Below are 18930 nucleotides of genomic sequence, written 5' to 3'. Positions count from 1 at the left end.
CTGTTTACTTCTGGCCAATCAGCTCAAACCCCTACCCTAAGCCTTATGAACTCTGTAGGCGATTTTTATGTATTTCAGCTCCAAAGACATGATTTGTGATGATCACTTTTTCTTTCAAGGCCAATAAGAATTTCAGTCCTAAAGGACTAGGGACAGGGAGAAGGGAGAAAAGCTTTCCAGCTCCCTTCAGTCTTGCTTTGGGTAAAATCCTGAACCTAACTCTCAGCTCACTTGACATCTAGTGGAGATTTACTAGCTTGAGAGAACAGTTATGTAATAGGTAGAGTCAGGCATGGACCACAAACAAGAACCTGATTTAAACATGGTGTCACTGATTGCACACTATTTATAACAGTCCATTGCTCATAATTCTTTATACATTTGTATAATAATATATCATTCCTCCACACAATCTACAGTTTAATAATAAATTCACTTCGTAAATTTTCAGCCTCGATAGTTATAGTCCTGTGGTCTAGATGCATTACAAATTCTGGTTCACTGTTTTCCCAAAATGTACAAATGAGACGATGTGTTTGAAAGTATTTTTAAATGAGATAACAGGATTTAAGCCTAAAAGATAAACATGAAATACAGAACAGTAGGTTTTACATAGAATGCCGAGCAGATTTAATAAGTAGTAATTTTTTCAATAGGAATGTATTCAAAATTTTGGTTTGTTTTAGGGATATCAAGCTCTTGTTTACTTACAGATTTTTTTAAGGGAAAGCTAGGATTATCACTGAGTTTTCAGTTTTAATTTTTTGGAATTGTTCGTCTATATGCTGGGTGGTGAGTCACGTTTATCTGCATATCTTCTCTATATGTTTCCATCCTTAAATATTAAGTCACACAATTATGAGGCTCTTATTATGCTGCTAACGTCTTGGGCTATAGAGTCATATAAATAAGGATGCAAAATCATGCCGTTTTCAACTTGTATTGCAAAGCTTTGTTGCAGTGGGCAAGAATCCAGGAATGGTGTTTGGTTGTTTTCTCAGAGTTAGATGGTTGCCATCTGGCATTGATAGTGAGATGGTGTTGTCATCAGTTTCTAGATGCAGGAAAGGAATGATCCTCATCTGTTTCCTGTGGATAAGCAAGAGGTTGATAATCTAGTAAAATCTTGTTACCTTAAAGAAAGCAGACTTGGAATTTGTTTACATAATGTCTGCCAGTTCTGCTTTTATATTAATAATTTAGTTTGTTAGTGAACTTTAGTTTGGAAGACTTTTAAAATTTATTTTATAATATTCTAATTGAGCCTCTTATTCTAGAAGCACTCTCCCCATCACCTACACTCTGTGGTCTTGTTTTTATCTTTGAAGAAATCTTGCTCTTTGGGAGAGTGAAAAGCTTTTAAAATTTCTTCTCCTCTTGAGTGATAGATTGTTTTGAAAACGAAAAGGAGATTTCACAATGTGTTTCGAAAAGATCATTTTTTCCCCGTTTGAATGTAAAGTAGGCAACAGAAATGACCGCTCATTTGCTTAAGACATTGTTTTTAAAAATCACCTAATATAAGGTAGCCTTATGTTATGGATAACCTGCTAAGTTTATATCTGGCTTTCAGTCTTGTTTGTCTTCTCTTTGTTACTCATAAATCTTTCAGCTTTTACCATAATCATTTATCACTTTTCCTGTTTCCAGTTTTTCACAAGTTGCTTTGTCTCTGCTCACCTCAAAGTGCAGGTCCTGTTTGGCTAAGGAAGTTCAGGCTGCTGAAGCTTTTGCAAAAGGAAGAAATGGTGGGCCACCTCTTGAACTTTCCAAGCAAAATACACTATTAAAATCTGGCCCTGTGAAACTCTCATTTTTTCTTGATCCCGGCTGAGCCTAGCTACATGTAATATCTAGCAGTACCCTTCTAACATTTAATAATCCATTTTCTGGCCCATGGTATTCGAATCTTTCAGTTATTGAAGAAATCCTAGTGGTCTTTCATTACACAAGACATAATTATTATTGTGTTTTCTGTCTTCTTTCATGTGCTTACTTTTTAATATTTTTTTGCTGAAAGCAATAAGGTCTATATCAATAATAACCCCATAGAAGATTTTGGTCCTCAGAATTGCCTTTTTATATAAAAACAAGCAAAAGGCAGAGGGAATTTTTTATTAAATATTAGACATCTGGGTTGACTGCATTAATTTTAAATCATTCCAGTAATATTTCCTTTTTTCATTTGGTTCTTCAGATGCTCACATAATATGCAAATCATTTTAGAATGAATACAAAAGAAACATTAAATATATTAAAATCTGAATTTTAATAAAATTGTCAATGTTAATATATACCTTGCTTCTAAGGAAGAATGATAAAAAGTAATGAAAGGGTAATTTAGACATAGAACTATTTAATATCGTTTGATATTTTACAACCCAGTAAAAAGTCAGTGTAGAATAAAAGCTTTTGGGCTCAGATTTTAAAATGTCCCATTCAAACGTTCTCTCCTTCACTTTTTTTTTTTCTGAAATAATCTCGATGGTCCATCTATCTAGTCAAAATGGTACAGGACACCCCTCCTTGAGTCCTCAGCATGTGAACTGAACCGTGTCCCTTCGCTTCTTGTTGCAGATGGAGTGGATGTTGAAGATGACCCCACGTGCTCGTGGCCAGCTTCCTCGCCGTCTAGCAAGGACCAGACCTCCCCGAGCCATGGAGAAGGCTGTGATTTTGGAGAGGAAGAGGGTGGCCCTGGGCTTCCATACCCGTGCCAATTCTGTGACAAGTCGTTTAGCCGCCTCAGCTACCTAAAGCACCACGAGCAGAGTCACAGTGACAAACTCCCTTTCAAGTGCACCTACTGCAGCAGGCTGTTTAAGCACAAGCGGAGCCGGGACCGCCACATCAAACTCCACACCGGGGACAAGAAGTACCACTGCAGCGAGTGTGATGCTGCCTTTTCCAGGAGTGACCACCTCAAGATCCACTTAAAAACTCACACGTCCAACAAGCCATATAAATGTGCCATTTGTCGCCGGGGCTTCCTCTCCTCTAGTTCCCTCCACGGCCATATGCAGGTTCATGAGCGGAACAAGGACGGTTCCCAGTCCGGCTCCAGGATGGAGGACTGGAAGATGAAGGACACTCAGAAGTGCAGCCAGTGCGAGGAAGGCTTTGACTTCCCCGAAGACCTCCAGAAGCACATTGCCGAGTGCCACCCCGAATGCTCCCCAAACGAGGACCGGGCGGCCCTCCAGTGTGTCTACTGCCACGAACTGTTTGTGGAGGAGACCTCGCTGATGAACCACATGGAGCAGGTGCATGGCGGGGAGAAGAAGAACTCGTGCAGCATCTGCTCTGAGAGCTTCCACACCGTGGAAGAGCTGTACAGCCACATGGACAGTCACCAGCAGCCCGAGTCGTGCAACCACAGCGACAGCCCTTCCCTGGTCACCGTGGGCTACACCTCCGTGTCTAGCACGACTCCAGATTCCAACCTCTCCGTGGACAGCTCAACCATGGTAGAAGCTGCCCCGCCGATCCCAAAGAGTCGAGGGAGGAAGCGGGCGGCTCAGCAGACGCCTGACATGACCGGCCCCTCAAGTAAGCAAGCAAAAGTTACCTACAGCTGCATTTACTGTAACAAACAGCTATTTTCGAGTCTTGCAGTTCTGCAGATTCACCTGAAAACTATGCATCTGGATAAGCCTGAACAGGCCCATATCTGTCAGTATTGCCTGGAGGTATTGCCCTCCCTCTATAACCTGAACGAACACCTGAAGCAAGTGCATGAAGCTCAGGACGCGGGTTTGCTCGTTTCTGCCCTGCCCGCCATCGTCTACCAGTGCAACTTCTGTTCTGAAGTTGTGAACGACCTCAACGCCCTTCAGGAGCACATCCGGTGTTCTCATGGATTTGCAAACCCTGTGGCTAAGGATAGCAACGCCTTCTTTTGTCCCCATTGCTACATGGGGTTTCTCACGGACTCTTCCCTCGAAGAGCATATAAGACAGGTCCATTGTGACCTCAGTGGTTCCCGATTTGGGTCCCCAGTGCTGGGGACTCCCAAAGAACCAGTAGTAGAAGTCTATTCTTGTTCCTATTGTACAAATTCGCCAATCTTCAACAGCGTTCTTAAGCTGAACAAGCATATTAAAGAGAATCATAAAAACATTCCCTTGGCCCTGAATTATATTCACAATGGGAAGAAATCCAGGGCCTTGAGCCCCCTTTCTCCTGTGGCCATAGAGCAGACGTCTCTTAAGATGATGCAGGCTGTAGGAGGTGCTCCTCCGCGTCCAGCGGGAGAATATATCTGCAATCAATGTGGTGCTAAGTACACGTCCCTAGATAGCTTTCAGACTCACCTAAAAACTCACCTTGACACTGTGCTTCCAAAATTGACCTGTCCTCAGTGCAACAAGGAATTCCCCAACCAAGAGTCCTTGCTGAAGCATGTCACCATTCATTTTATGATCACCTCCACGTATTACATCTGTGAAAGCTGCGATAAGCAGTTCACCTCAGTGGACGACCTTCAGAAACACCTGCTGGACATGCATACCTTTGTCTTCTTCCGCTGCACCCTCTGCCAAGAAGTTTTTGACTCAAAAGTCTCCATTCAGCTCCACTTGGCCGTGAAGCACAGTAATGAAAAGAAAGTGTACAGGTGCACATCCTGCAACTGGGACTTCCGCAACGAGACTGACTTGCAGCTCCATGTGAAACACAACCACCTGGAGAACCAAGGGAAAGTGCACAAGTGCATTTTCTGTGGCGAGTCCTTCGGCACCGAGGTGGAGCTCCAGTGCCACATCACCACTCACAGTAAAAAGTACAACTGCAAGTTCTGCAGCAAAGCTTTCCATGCCATCATTTTGCTGGAGAAACACTTGCGGGAAAAGCATTGTGTGTTTGAAACCAAAACTCCCAACTGCGGGACCAATGGAGCTTCTGAGCAAGTGCAGAAAGAGGAGGTGGAGCTCCAAACCTTGCTGACCAACAGCCAGGAGTCCCACAACAGTCACGACGGGAGTGAGGAGGACGTTGATACATCTGAGCCCATGTATGGCTGCGACATTTGTGGGGCAGCCTACACCATGGAGACACTTCTGCAGAATCACCAGCTCCGAGACCACAATATCAGACCTGGAGAAAGTGCCATTGTGAAGAAGAAAGCCGAGCTCATTAAAGGGAATTACAAGTGTAACGTGTGCTCTCGAACCTTCTTCTCTGAGAACGGCCTCCGCGAACACATGCAGACCCACCTGGGGCCTGTCAAACACTACATGTGCCCTATTTGTGGAGAGCGATTTCCCTCCCTTTTAACTCTTACCGAACACAAAGTTACCCACAGTAAGAGCCTGGATACCGGAAACTGCCGAATTTGCAAGATGCCTCTGCAGAGCGAAGAGGAGTTTCTAGAGCATTGCCAAATGCACCCTGACTTGAGGAATTCCCTTACGGGATTTCGCTGTGTGGTTTGCATGCAGACAGTGACCTCCACCTTAGAACTCAAAATTCATGGAACATTCCACATGCAAAAGACAGGGAATGGGTCAGCGGTGCAGACCACGGGACGTGGCCAGCATGTCCAAAAACTGTACAAGTGTGCGAGTTGCCTCAAAGAATTCCGCTCGAAGCAAGACCTGGTGAAACTTGACATCAATGGTCTGCCCTACGGTCTGTGTGCTGGGTGTGTGAACCTCAGTAAGAGCGCCAGCCCAGGCATCAACGTCCCTCCTGGCTCGAATAGACCGGGTTTGGGCCCGAACGAGAATCTGAGTGCTGTCGAGGGCAAGGGAAAGGCGGGGGGACTGAAGACTCGCTGCTCTAGTTGCAATGTTAAGTTTGAGTCTGAAAGTGAACTCCAGAACCACATCCAAACCGTGCACAGAGAGCTTGTGCCAGACAGCAACAGCACGCAGCTGAAAACGCCACAAGTATCGCCAATGCCCAGAATCAGTCCCTCACAGTCGGACGAGGTAAAGCTGCCTTTTAAATGTTTGCTGTTTAACCTCCTCGAGAAACCGTCCTGCTCTGTGTTTATATTTTCCTCGGCTTTATTTATTGCCATGTGCCAAGAGATGCTTAGATTGAAAAGCGATGTTTCCCCCTTCCTCCCATAGCCATTTAGCTAGCAATTACTTGCTTCTTGATAAGCAGGGTTTTGGCTTGAATGGTGCAAAATAGGATTAATTCCAGTCTCCCTAGGATATTGTCTTCTCTGTGGCTGAGGAGACGGGCGTTCATGCCAATTCCAGTGAGGTCTGGAATCTCAGCATAACCTCACTGTCACTTGAAGTCTCCAGCTATGACTTTTGTGTATGGCAGAATGATAATGACATAAAAGTAAGATACTATGAGCCAACATGCTGGCTTTAAGAGGAAATTGAAAAGAATAATATATATATATATATAATTCACAATAATATATATATATTATATTATTGTGAATAATATATATTATTGTGAATAATTATATATATATATGAATAATTATATATATATATAAAATTGTGAATAACAAATTGGGTAAGGTAATACTATGCTGTCAGCACTCACTGCTTTTCTTTGTCTTCCGGGTGGAGATGAAAATATCCTCTCACAACGGAGTTTCTCAAAAGCGCCTCCAGTTATTAAGCACCGAATGCCCAGTCCTCTGTTTACTGGTGCTGTCCCCGCGTCTTCAATCTCTGGGTTGAGCTTTCAAAATTAATATAGTAAGAATGGAGTCATGTTTTCTTTGCCATGTGGAGTACAAGAAACAAGTTCATTTCCAAAGAAGTAGCTTTCTAAACGGTCGTTCCCTGATGCCGAGCAGAGGATGGTTCATTTTAATGTAATTTTTTGATGCCTTATCACCTGGTTTTTAATAGGTCTTTCCACATCCCTCCCTTCCCTTATCTGAAGAGCCATCCAAATGAAAACCCCAGGGAGATTCATTTCCCTCCCGTTTGGGGTCATGCAGTATCCTTATCTTGCCCCTGCATTCACACCGTCTTGGAGGCCCCCCTACTTCTCCTTGGAGATAGGTATCAGTCAGCTTGTAGGGGAGCTGAGAAGACCGAAGCCCAGCCTGTCCTCCTGAATGTGGCATCTGTGTGACAGGCAAACTCCCAAACTCTGAAGCTGCTCCAAGTAAAGCTGCCCTTTTCTCATTTAAATAAATGAAATCATCTCAAACTGTCGAGGACAGCTGAAGAATATAGTTTGGATAACAGCTCATGTTTGGATCCCATCATTTCTTTTGAAACAAATATTGGTAGTTGTTTTCATAGGAAAGGAATTATTTCTTCCAACTCTTTATTTTGGAAGTGTTTAAACCGATAAAAAAAGTTAAAGGAATAACACTCTGAACATGTGTGTGCATGTGTGGGTCTCCATATGCCAGGTTTACATTTTGTTAACATTTTATTCTCCCTCTCTCTCTCATCTAGTGTTTTTATTAATCTGAGCCATATGAAATTAAGTTGCAGAGATCATGATCATATCTTCTAAGAAAAAGGCCTTTTCTATTTAACCATAATGCTATTAACTAAGGGAATTAACTAAACCAGCTAACGAAATTAAATAAATCCATAATATCATCTACTGGAAATCCATGTTCAGATTCCCCCAATTGTCTTCAAAATGTTTTATAGTTTTTTTTAAAAGAGAATATGCTGAAAACTACTTACGCCCTCTTTTTTTTTTTTTTTTTTTTCTGGCTATGTTTAACATATCTAGGGTAGTTTGTGTATTTCCGTTTAATTTAAATGGTGTATAAAGTTGATTAAAAATGACCATATTTTTGTGTTTCTGTGCTGGTGTGTGTGTATTTAAAACCAAACAAAACAGAGCTATCTTTCCTAGTAGATTGTTTATGGAAAGATATATGCCTGTTTCTTCTTATCTGTTCATAGTTTAATGTTTTCTGATACTGCTGAATTACTGTATAATACATTTGAGGTGAAATTTTTCAAAACACATGAATAATCTTTACACTGTATTACTGTGTTAGAATTTCTTGATTCAGAACATAAATCCTTAAGGCATTGTCAAGTCTTTAATTTTACCTAAAATCTTGATAATTAGAAAACTTATCTGTATCCTGCACTTAAATAGAATAATACTTAAAATGTTTTTAAAGGACTTGTTTTCATTCTTAAAATCATGTTTATTTAAGCACCTAGCTAGCAAACACAAAATATGACTCCCTATACCTGATATTAAGAACTTGGAGTGATACTCTTAATTGACCACATATAAGGATTCAGATGTATTTCCTTTTCGTCTCAAAAATTCACTGAGTTGCTCAATATCGTTCCTGTCACCACTTTTTCTTCGTTATACTATTTAAGTTGGAAAATTTTGTGCTTGCTTTCTTCTTGCTACCCTTTACAGTTAAAAATTTATAGCAGACCATATTATTTGGGCTCGACATAGAAAATTTTCTCAATATATGTAGAATTTTACAAAAAGAAGTCTAAAAATAATGAGTCAGCAAGAAAAAGACATGGTAAATGATTAATTTATTCGCATTTGCTGTTAGCCTAGTTAAGCTTCCATGACTTCTCATTATGAAAATCGTGTAACTTTCTCACCAGATTAGGCATCAGACAAGCTCTTATGTAAGTCTTTGCCAGATAACAGGTATATTATGTGGGAAAACATTTCATCACAAAAAGAAGTATGACGTGTCTGTCATTGCCTTTGATGCCCTAGGTAGGAATTGAAGGACTTAGCAATGTGGGTGGTATTTCCATTCTTGCTGAGGATTGAGACTTCAAAAGATAATAAAACCTGGATACATATGTATTGCCAAGAACAGGATGCAATTTTTCTGGATCATAACTTATGATGACAGACACATACTGGTAGACCCTGGACTTTATCTTTCAAAGACTGAGAAGAAAGTTACTTGATCAAGACTAGGTTACCTGATTAAAAGGGATTTGAATTTAGATATAAAGTAGGGAAGAATGAGTACTATATAAAACCATACACTCCAAGAAATGAATGGAAGATGGGATATGTGACACTCACAAGAGGGTGGTAGCAGGTAGTTGTCATTGTAGTGGAGCGATTCAGAATAATCAAAGACAGAAGATCTGAATGTGAACTCTATTTCTTCTGCTTAACACTTTCTGACTTTGTGAAAAATGTGCTCGTGCCCAAATCCTGTGATTATTAATCTAAATTTTCAGTGGAGACTATTTTGGATAATATGTTTGGAGAACCTCTTTTTCCCTTTGTTCCTCAAAGGTGTTTTATGATAATGAGTTACACAAAAAGTACACTGATTAAAATCCAGAGCTTCATTTCCACAAACAGTAGAAATTGTGTGAGACCTGAAGAACACTCGTCTAGGTTTTCCCACACATGAATCACTCCACAGAGTTCCTGGCACTGGCTATGAGCTGAACAAATGATAGTGCTGCTTCTGGAGTGCAGTGCTTTTGATCAGGCTCTCTGGTCAGGTGTTGCCCCATCTGGACCACAGAATGTTGGCTCACATCTTTGAAATCTTATGAGAGATGGTGGAAGCATGAGTCATTCTGCCTCCATTTCTCCAGGACCCTTCCTACCCATATTTCTCCGAGGGACTCTTTACTCATACTTTGGTTTATACCATTGCCACCAGTCCATTGAAATTGCTCTTGCCAAGAGTGCACCTTATCTCCAGTTGCTGAGAGCACTTACGTTGCCACGAATCAGAACTGGAAGGGAAATGGAAGCCATCTAACTAAGCCACCTTATTTTACAGTCAAGGAATCAGGCACAGATAAATTGAGATTTGTCTGAGATCACACAGCTAGTAAGTGAGAGACAAGAGGTGAGAATCCTTAACAACTAGTTCAAGGTCTCCTTAACTCCTAGTTCAAGGTTCTTTTTTCATTATTCTGCTGGCATTTTCCTCTAGCTACAGTGTGATCTCTGTCCTTTTCATAAAGTCCTCTTGGTATGGCTCTCTTATTTCTACTCGCCATTCACTTCTTCCACCCATTTGCAAGGGATCTTGTACTTCCATTCCTCCAGTGCAGCTGCCTCCTGTAAGGTCTCCACAGACCTACTTGACCAATGCAATGCATTCTTTTTAGAGCACTTAGTTTGCTCACAGCTCTCCCTGGATCTCTCAGCCATTTCCTCTTTATTGAACCTCTTTGTTTCCTCCTCATTCCCTCCATACCTCTCCTAACATTCCATGCCCTTCTCCTTCCTTTAAGTTAGCGTTCCCTTTTGTACTCTCGCCCTGCACACTGGCCATGGAACCTCAACCATGCACCACAGCTTTTTATACCTTTATGCTGATGACTCTCCAAATAGTATCACCAAGGGGCCGAGGAAACTTTGGGGGTGATAAAAGAATGTTTCCAATCTTGGTTGTGGTGGTGGTTTAAAGACTGTATGCATTTGTCATTATTCACCCACATGTCCCCACAAACTTCAAACACAGTAGGGCCAAAACTGAACTCCCCGTCCTCTCTCCAACCTGCTACTTTTCTTATAGTTTCTATTTCACTTGCTGATCCACCAGTCTTCCTCACCTATTCTCCAGTTGGTCATCGAGCCATTTTGATTGCAGTGAATAGTGATTTACTGAATTAATCCCTCCCTCTCCACCCCCTCACCACATCACCACATTCTAAGTTCACCCTTTGTTATCTTCTAAACTGTTGAAGTAGCCTCCTACTTTTTTTCCTCTTCCGTCTCATTCAAATCCAACTCCATTCCACTGATAGAACAATCTTTCTAAAACATAAATCTGATGAGCATGTCCCTCCCTGTTTGAAGCATTTTAGGTGCTTTGCACCTCCATCCCTACGGCGAACATAATGATCTTTTTATTGCAAAATATAGAACCCTTCAGGTTCTGGGTCCTGAATAAATTTTTACCTCCTTTCTTTACTTTTCACCTTATGCTGTAATTGGAAGTGCATACACATACATATGTATTAATCCACATACAATATATTTTCTTGGTGTTTTGCTTGGGCTGTCTCGTCCCTTCTGCCCAGAATAATCTCTCTTCTCCTGATTGCCCACCATCTTCCCTTTGAAGATCAACTTCTCTGGAAGGTCTCCTATGATCCCTTTTCCTACCACAAGCATCATCTTTCCCTGTGAATGCCCTTAGTATAAAATATTTGACAAATATTATGCAAAATTATTTTATAATTACCTGTTTGCATTTCTGTTCTGTTCCCATGCATTCTTTGGGGCAGGAACTTCCCCATTTTATATTCCTAGGACAGTACCTGTCCCATAGTAGGCAAATACCTCAATGCTTGGATACCACAGAACTTGTATCTGGCTGGTGGCTCTTCCAGAGCCTCTTCGCATGCATGGCAAGGCTGATTTGGGACAACAGGAAAGCCAGTCACCTGGCTTTTTTCATGAATGTCACATCTGACATGGTGTCAAGAATGTAGGAGGTGGTGAATAAATGTTTGTTCTTCTGAGCCTTTTAAATATCGGGTCACTATTCATATTTTATTTGGACTCAAAATGTTGTTTCATCTTTGTCAAGGGTCTGCCATAAATATTGTGAGCACATACCAGTCAGCTACATTAACCCCTTCCGCCTCCATGCCTGCTTTCTCAAACAAGCTGTGCTTGCTGCTGCCAAGGTAACCAGCAAGCTCCAGATTGCAGAGACCACCATTTTGTCCTCATCTTCTCTGTAACTCTGGGCAGAGTTGCCAGCTTTTTCCTTGAAATGTACCTCTTGGGACCTCTGGCATCCCCTTTTCTAGTTTTCCTTCCACCTCTACCTGTAGAGGCTTTTTCTCCTGTGCCTGTCCTAAAAATGCAGCAGTACCTTGGACCACTTTTTCTTCTCTGTCTACTCACCTCGTAGCTGTCTAGTCTATTCACGTGGCTTGAACTCTGTGCTAAGACTCTCCTAATTATATTTCTAGCCTAGACATCTATTCTGAGTCCCAGATTTCTGTACCCTGTTGGCAGCTTGACTTTTCCACTGGTGTCTCGTTTAGAGATCTGAAGCACAATGTGTACAAACTCAACTCATGATTTTCTTTCCTGAAACCTTCTTCCTCCCAACTTCCATCATTTTAGCAATAGGAACCACCAAACATCCCGGCACTCCAAACGTCTTTCCTTTCTTGTCTGGACACCACAGTAACCTCCTAACAGGTCCTCTCTTTCATTTTCTGCCTGCTTTTAATCCATACTTCAAGCTGCAGTTAGACTACATCTTGTAGACAGGGAAATTAAATGAGGTCACTTAAAATTCTTGAGTGGCCTCCTCTCCCGCTCAGTAAAATCCCAGTCCCTCCTCTGTTCCTGGAGGTCTGCACAGGCTGGCCATGGCTGGCCTTGCAAACCTCTCCTAGGTGGCCAGCCCTGGTGCCTGTGCCTCATGCCTTGTCTCCACCCACATCCTTCTTAGCTTGGCCTCCAAGCCTTCAAGTGCTGCTTCCTCCCTGGGTAGCGTTTACCCACCAGCCTTGCAGCACCACTGGCTTCTTCTCATCTTCCACATGGTGGGCCTGCCCCAAGAACCTTATTTATCTTGGTTTCCTCTTTGGGATTTTCTTTACAAATTGTCATTTTTTTTGTTTACTTGTTCATTTCCTTCTTCCCCTTTCTCTGGACAACCAGCAACTAATCCTAAGGGCTGAGTGAATATTAGTTGAATAAATGAATACAGTCTAAGGACTTGAAAATGACAAAAACCATATACTCTATCTTACTTGCAGGTATATTTAGTAATTAATACGTTGAAATATAGATCACTTCATCCAAAAAATACTCAGGTGCTTTAAAGTTAAGTTTTATATAAAATATTAAAACTTAAAAGGCTTCAAGTTTCTAACTATTCAAAACTCACCTTTAATAAGGTCTATCAGTATCTTAGAATCAGTGGTCTTTCTTTATGGAATTTGTACTAAAAATGGAAATGTACCTGGTGACAATTCAGAAACTACTGAAATTCCAGAATTCTGTTTTGGTTTGTATAATAAAAAATTCCATCTGAGTTTGGAAAAAAAAGGAAGAAAAATATACTTTCAAAGTTTTTATTTTTCAGATGGCTGGTACTAAGTTTTGCTAAGTTAAACATGCAAAAAGCAGAAATAAAATGTTATAAATTCCTTCTAAACAAATAGTATTTAAATATTGAGTAGAAAAATTATGTGATCAAATAAATTTGTAAGATTCAAGATGTTCTTGAAATGGACTGAGTGGCTTTGCGTAGTCAGTCTGGTTCTATATTAATTGTCTTTGTGTTTGATATTTGTTTGGCATCTGCAGTATATGTGGTTGACAATCCCCTGGATAAATATCAGGGTGTGGCACGTAGAAGCTTCATGTCCACTCTGTCTCTAGTCCCATGTTCTCCTAGCATTTTTCATTAGCCCACACATTGCATACCATCCCTAGATATTCTCTACTTCAGCAGTTCTGGATGTTGGGCTTATACTTTCCATATGGTTACAGTGTCTTTTTAGAACATATGAAATTCAGAAATAGGAATGTTTTTGTTTGCAACCTGGACTTTTGAATTGCATATAATATTTGCCCTTTGGGTACTATGCCAAAGAGTTTGGAATCCTCCTACCTAGTGGTTGAATTCTCTAGGAGAGGTTTTTATGCTTTGGCTGAAATTGCGTCGAGCTAGAGATTAGTACATATTCAAGATGATTTCGAATGGTGGAAGAAAACTGAAAGCTACTTTTGGGATATCTCATTGCTGCATTCTTCCACACACCACATAATGCAGATACAGTTTTGTTTTTAAGTACTTTGTATTCCTAGAATGTTAGTAGCCTAAACATGAGGAATTCACTGAAGGCTCTAAGAAAAGCTTAGATTGTGGGTTTCCTTTATTTATACTTTTTTTTTTCTTTTTTACCTTTTAAATATGCAGGTTTCTAAAGGTTCTGTTATTCTTAATGACTTTCTCTTCTCGTCACTCCTGTTTTCTATTACCTAATTATTATACAGATGACTAAACTATCAAATTTCAATTTTGAACCTCTCTTTATGTTTCAATCTTAGATTTTCAGCTTCCTGTTTAATATGACCATTTGGACATTCTACTAGCCCTTCAATTAAATCAAATCATAATTTCTTTTCTATCCAATTTTGAGCAGTGTTTCATCTTTTTCTTTGTCATTTTGGTCTGAAACTTTGTTCTGTTTCCTACATCTCCATTTTCCTACCCTGTGTGTCAGTCCCTCTCCAGGTGATGTTGATTCTTCTTTCCTAATGTCTCTCTGTTTGCACCTCCAATTTCAGTTCTACCATCCTCTCTGCAGGCCATGCCTAATAATTGTAGACCATTGGTCTCCTTCACTCCCTTCCTATCATAAAGCAAACCTCAACAAATGCAAAGGTTTTAGTATCACACAAATCTCATTCTCTGACCATTATATAAATAAGTCATTAATAAAAAGGTATCTTTTTAAAAATGGCATGTATTTTTATAATTAAAACCATATTGGAACAAAGAGGGCATAAAAATGGTAAGGCATACATAAGATTGAAAGAGAACTACATTTCAAAACTTGTGCAATATACCTAAAGCTGTACTTTGAGAAAAATTTTTTAGAAAAACAACAAAATAATCCCCTAAAATGAAGAAGGGAGGGAATAATAATGCTAAGAGCAAAAAGTAATGAAATAGAAAACAAAGAAGAACGAGGAGGCCAACAGAGTAACCTAGTTTTTTGAAAATACTAAGAAAATTTACAAACCTTTGTTGATATTAATAAAGTAAAAAAACCACAAAGAATATTGATAATGAAAAGGGGAAGCATAACTTGTGTTAAGAAATTAAAAAGATAACGAGAGCCACTTCTCTTATCAGAATGTCTAAAATAAAAAAGAATGCAAGAATTATTATTTTCCAAGAATGAGGAGCAACTGGGAATATAATTTATTACAACCACTTTGAAAAGCTGTTGGGAAATATATACAAAAGCTAAATACTAGCCATTTCTATGACATACCAGTTTTATCCTAAGTTTAAGAAGAATGAATGGAACAAATGAAATGTTTATCACGTCATAAACAATGATGTACATTTAATGCATATAGGTTTGAAACTCCAGTCAACCAAATGTGATTCAAAATAGAATGAATAAATACTATAATGATATCAATTCATTTAGTTCATACAATGGATGCTGTACAACAAAGTAGGAACTGCTATTTAATAATCTGGATAATTCACAAATATAATGTTGAAACAAAGCAATCAGACACATGCTGCTACATGACTGCATTCATATAAAGTTTAAGAATGGGCAAGACTAACCTATGTGATCAATGTCAGCAGATTTACCTCTGGGATGTTACCAAGCAGAAAGACCAAAAGGAAGTCTACTGGATGTAGGATATGTTTCATACCTTGAACTTGGTGGTGGTTACACTAGTATACACATTTGTAAAATTACATTGTGCAATAGATTTAATATTATTGCAGTTCACTATATGTGTACAAAAAATAAAATAAATATCACAAATAACCTTATGCTAATAGAAGTAATGTTTAGGTTATATGGGAAGACTTAGAATCCAAGTTACTAAAACTGGCTAAAGATAAAAGAAAGAAGTAGAATGACTCCATAACCATTAAAAATTTTAATAAATTGTTGAAATCCTTCCCACAGAGTAAATACCAGTCTCAGACGACAAGTGAATTTTTCTAAACACAACACATAATTCCAAAGCTGTGCCAGAAGATGGAAAAAGTGAAGAATACTCCAAGTTATTTAATGAGTCCTATATAATCTTGGTATCAAATCCAGACAAAGATAGTAAGAGAAAAAAAAAACGGAGGCTAATTTTACTTAGATTTTACATTAAAAATTTTAAAACAAAACATTATCAAAGGAAACCCACTATATATAAAAAAGATTATACATCATGATTAAAATAGGTTTATCACAAGAATGCAAGGTGAGTTCAATCTTAGGAAATGAATTGATTCATTACATGAACAGATTAAGAGATAAATTATATGTTTACCTCAAGAGTTGCAGAAAAAGCTTCTGCTAAAGTTCAGCATACCTTCAAATGATTTGCAAAAGAATACTGTATTAGAAATAGGCAGAAATTTCCTTACTCTAATAAAGACTATTTAAATATTAAATTCAGCAAGCATCATAATTAGTGGAGAAATTTTTGTACAATTAATGTTTTATAATTAATATCACTAATAAGGCAAGGATGCCTGCTGGTGATATAATTTATACAATAAGGTAAAAGAAAAACAAATTTAAGTATGAAAAATAGGGCAAAAGTTAAAATGGAACAAATTAAACTATCATATGCATGTCTTAATGTCTATGTATACCAATACCCAAAGAATCTAAGACAAATTATTATAGTGCTTAAAGCTTTAGCAAAGGTTCTGGGTACCAAATCAATTCATATAAGTCAACTGGAGTTTTATATACCAGCAGAACCCAGAAAATGTAATATTTAGCATTGTCTCATTTAAAATATGCAGAGAAACTTAGGTATTAAGTAATCAATCTAATAGGATGTACATGCATTTGTGGAGAAAATAAAACATTTGAAGTTACTAAAGCAAACTTAAATGATCAGATATAACTTGTTCATGGATAGGAAGACTCAATATTGTAAGTTATTGGTTACCCCTAAATTTTTTTTTTAAGATTTATTTATTTCTCTCCTCTCTTCCCCCCACCCTGGTTGTCTGTTCTCTGTGTCTATTTGCTGTGTCTTCTTTGTCCGCTTCAGTTGTTGTCAGTGGCATGGGAATCTGTGTTTCTTTTTGTTGTGTCATCTTGTTGTGTCAGCTCTCCGTGTGGGCGGCACCATTCCTGGGCAGGCTGCACTTTCTTTCGCCCTGGGCGGCTCTCCTTACGGGGTGCACTCCTTGCGCGTGGGGCTCCCCTATGCAGGGGACACCCCTGCGTGGCACGGCACTCCTTGCACGCATCAGCACTGTGCATGGGCCAGCTCCACACAGGTCAGGGAGGCCCGGGGTTTGAACCGCGGACCTCTCATGTGGTAGACGGAAGCCCTAACCACTGGGCCAAGTCCGCCGCCGGTTACCCGTAAATTGATCCAGAGATTCACTGCTATCCCAATGAAAATTTTAATAGGTTTTAATTTTAATTTTATTTTATATTTTTGGAATTTGACAAGCAGATGTTAAAATGTTTATGGATGAAAGAAGGATTAAAGATATCAATGATACCGTTGAAGGAAAAGAACTAGCAGAGGAGGGTCCATCCCCTAGCACCTAGCTGAATTATAATAAAACTATGGTCATTAAGATGGTGTGGCATCTATTGTCCACAGAACAATAGAGATCCTCAAAAGTGTTATTACGCGTGAAAACTCAATATAGAATAGAATTGTCTTTGCAGACCAGTGGGGAATGAAGGCCAAGTATTCAATTGTAATCTATGTAGAAAAAAATAAAATAAAAATTGAATCCCTACCTCAAAAAGTCAGTTCCAGGTCACTTGAAAACATAAATGTGAATGAGGAAAACCATAAATCATTTGGAAATAAAAAGGCTATTTTTATGACCATAGGATTGGGAAGGACTTCTTAAACAAGACCAAATAGTATAAATCACAAATAGAATGATGAATAAGTTCATCTACATTAAAAATAACTTCTGTTTACCAAAAGTTACCATAAAATGAGTAAAAATAAAAGCTGCAAACTGAATAATATGTTTATAACTGGAAAAATGGTTAATTTTCAAAATGTGTAAGGAACACCCACAAATCATTGAGAAAACACACACTACCAAATAAGAAATTGCTGTGACCAAGCATTGCACAAGCAGGAATGCTGAAGGTCCAGTGTACATGTGAAAATATTTTTATACTCATTAGTAATATGGGAAATGCAAATTCAGACAGGGAAGAAAGGGTGATGTAGGAGGGCCGCATAGGAAACTAACCTGAGTGCCAGGTGCACAGGTGTACTTGTCCAATAGTTACTCTTTATGCATTACCTATTTTATAAATACTCTTTTTGTAAGCATTTAATCAAAATTTAAAAAATAATCAAAACTCTAGGTAGAGGATCAGCAGTATCACCTGCCATAATTAGATGATAAATATAATGAATACAAAATAATGTTTAAAAATTCTAGCTTTGTATACTCATACCTGCAAAAGGTTATAAGCCTGAAACCTGTTCTTTCATTGTTGAAAATAAGTTTATCAAATATTAGAGGTATTAAAGGAGCATCTCAGTGAGATGTTTTCCTTTGTGTAATTAGAAGCAGCAGCATCCATGCATTATATACTTGCATTGATACATATCTCATGCTTTTGGAAATATTATCCCATGGCAGTAGCTTTTTTATTCCTCATCTGGTAGTGAAATTTAAGATAACAGATTTATTACTTGCCTGATATTACAAGGCATTGTCCTAGCAGATTTGTTAAGACTGTGGGCTTTATACAAATATAGTTATTTGAATGCATGTCTCTCTTCCCAGTATAGCCCCTTGAGGGCTTATAGTTTGCTGGTGGGAAATGAATGCACAACAATAAATACAATGTTAAGTATAATGGAATATGTGGCATAATGGAAGTAATAGCAGAGTGCTAAGCTAGTTCAGGGAGATAGCAAGTAACTGGGCAGGAAGTGGCTTGGCAGATGTCTGTGTGAAGAGCAAATAGAGAGAACTGCCAAAACAAAGGTCCTGAGGCAGGAGCCTACCCAGTAGGTTTCAGGGACTAGCAAGAAAGTCAGGAGGGCTGGAGCAGAGTGGGCAAGGGAAAGAGCAGTGGGAGAGGTCAGAGAGCTGCAGAGGGGGGCTGAGGCAGGTGTGGCTAGGGTCTGCTGTGGTTCTCAGAAGGGTTTATCGTGTATTGCAGTAAGCACTTGTGAATGATTAAATACTTAGAAAATGGAAAAAGAAACAAAGAAGAAAACTTTTCCCTAAGAACTGAATTGTGATACAGTTTCTTAGAACCACATATAAATGGAACTTAAGACACCCATACATGTGGAATATAATATGAAATTTATATT

The 18930-nt window shown here is 39.1% G+C and overlaps 1 protein-coding gene across 8 annotated transcripts in view; it reads left to right on the top strand.

Moving 5' to 3' along the window:
- Positions 1 to 18930, top strand: part of ZNF521 (zinc finger protein 521) — a 936466-nt gene that overhangs the window by 775073 nt on the left and 142463 nt on the right. For all 8 annotated transcript variants that reach the window (XM_071208506.1, XM_071208505.1, XM_071208503.1 and 5 more), the window contains one exon: positions 2578 to 5930. In XM_071208506.1, the coding sequence (XP_071064607.1) occupies positions 3018 to 5930 (2913 nt within the window). In that variant the 5' untranslated portion in view covers positions 2578 to 3017. The remainder of the gene's footprint in view (positions 1 to 2577; positions 5931 to 18930) is intronic.

The sequence above is a fragment of the Dasypus novemcinctus genome, chromosome 16 (genome assembly GCF_030445035.2).
Source record: "Dasypus novemcinctus isolate mDasNov1 chromosome 16, mDasNov1.1.hap2, whole genome shotgun sequence".
In the NCBI taxonomy this organism is placed as follows: Eukaryota; Metazoa; Chordata; class Mammalia; order Cingulata; family Dasypodidae; genus Dasypus; species Dasypus novemcinctus.
Note: the sequence above shows the minus strand (reverse complement) of the source record. Positions and strands in the feature narration are given on the sequence as shown.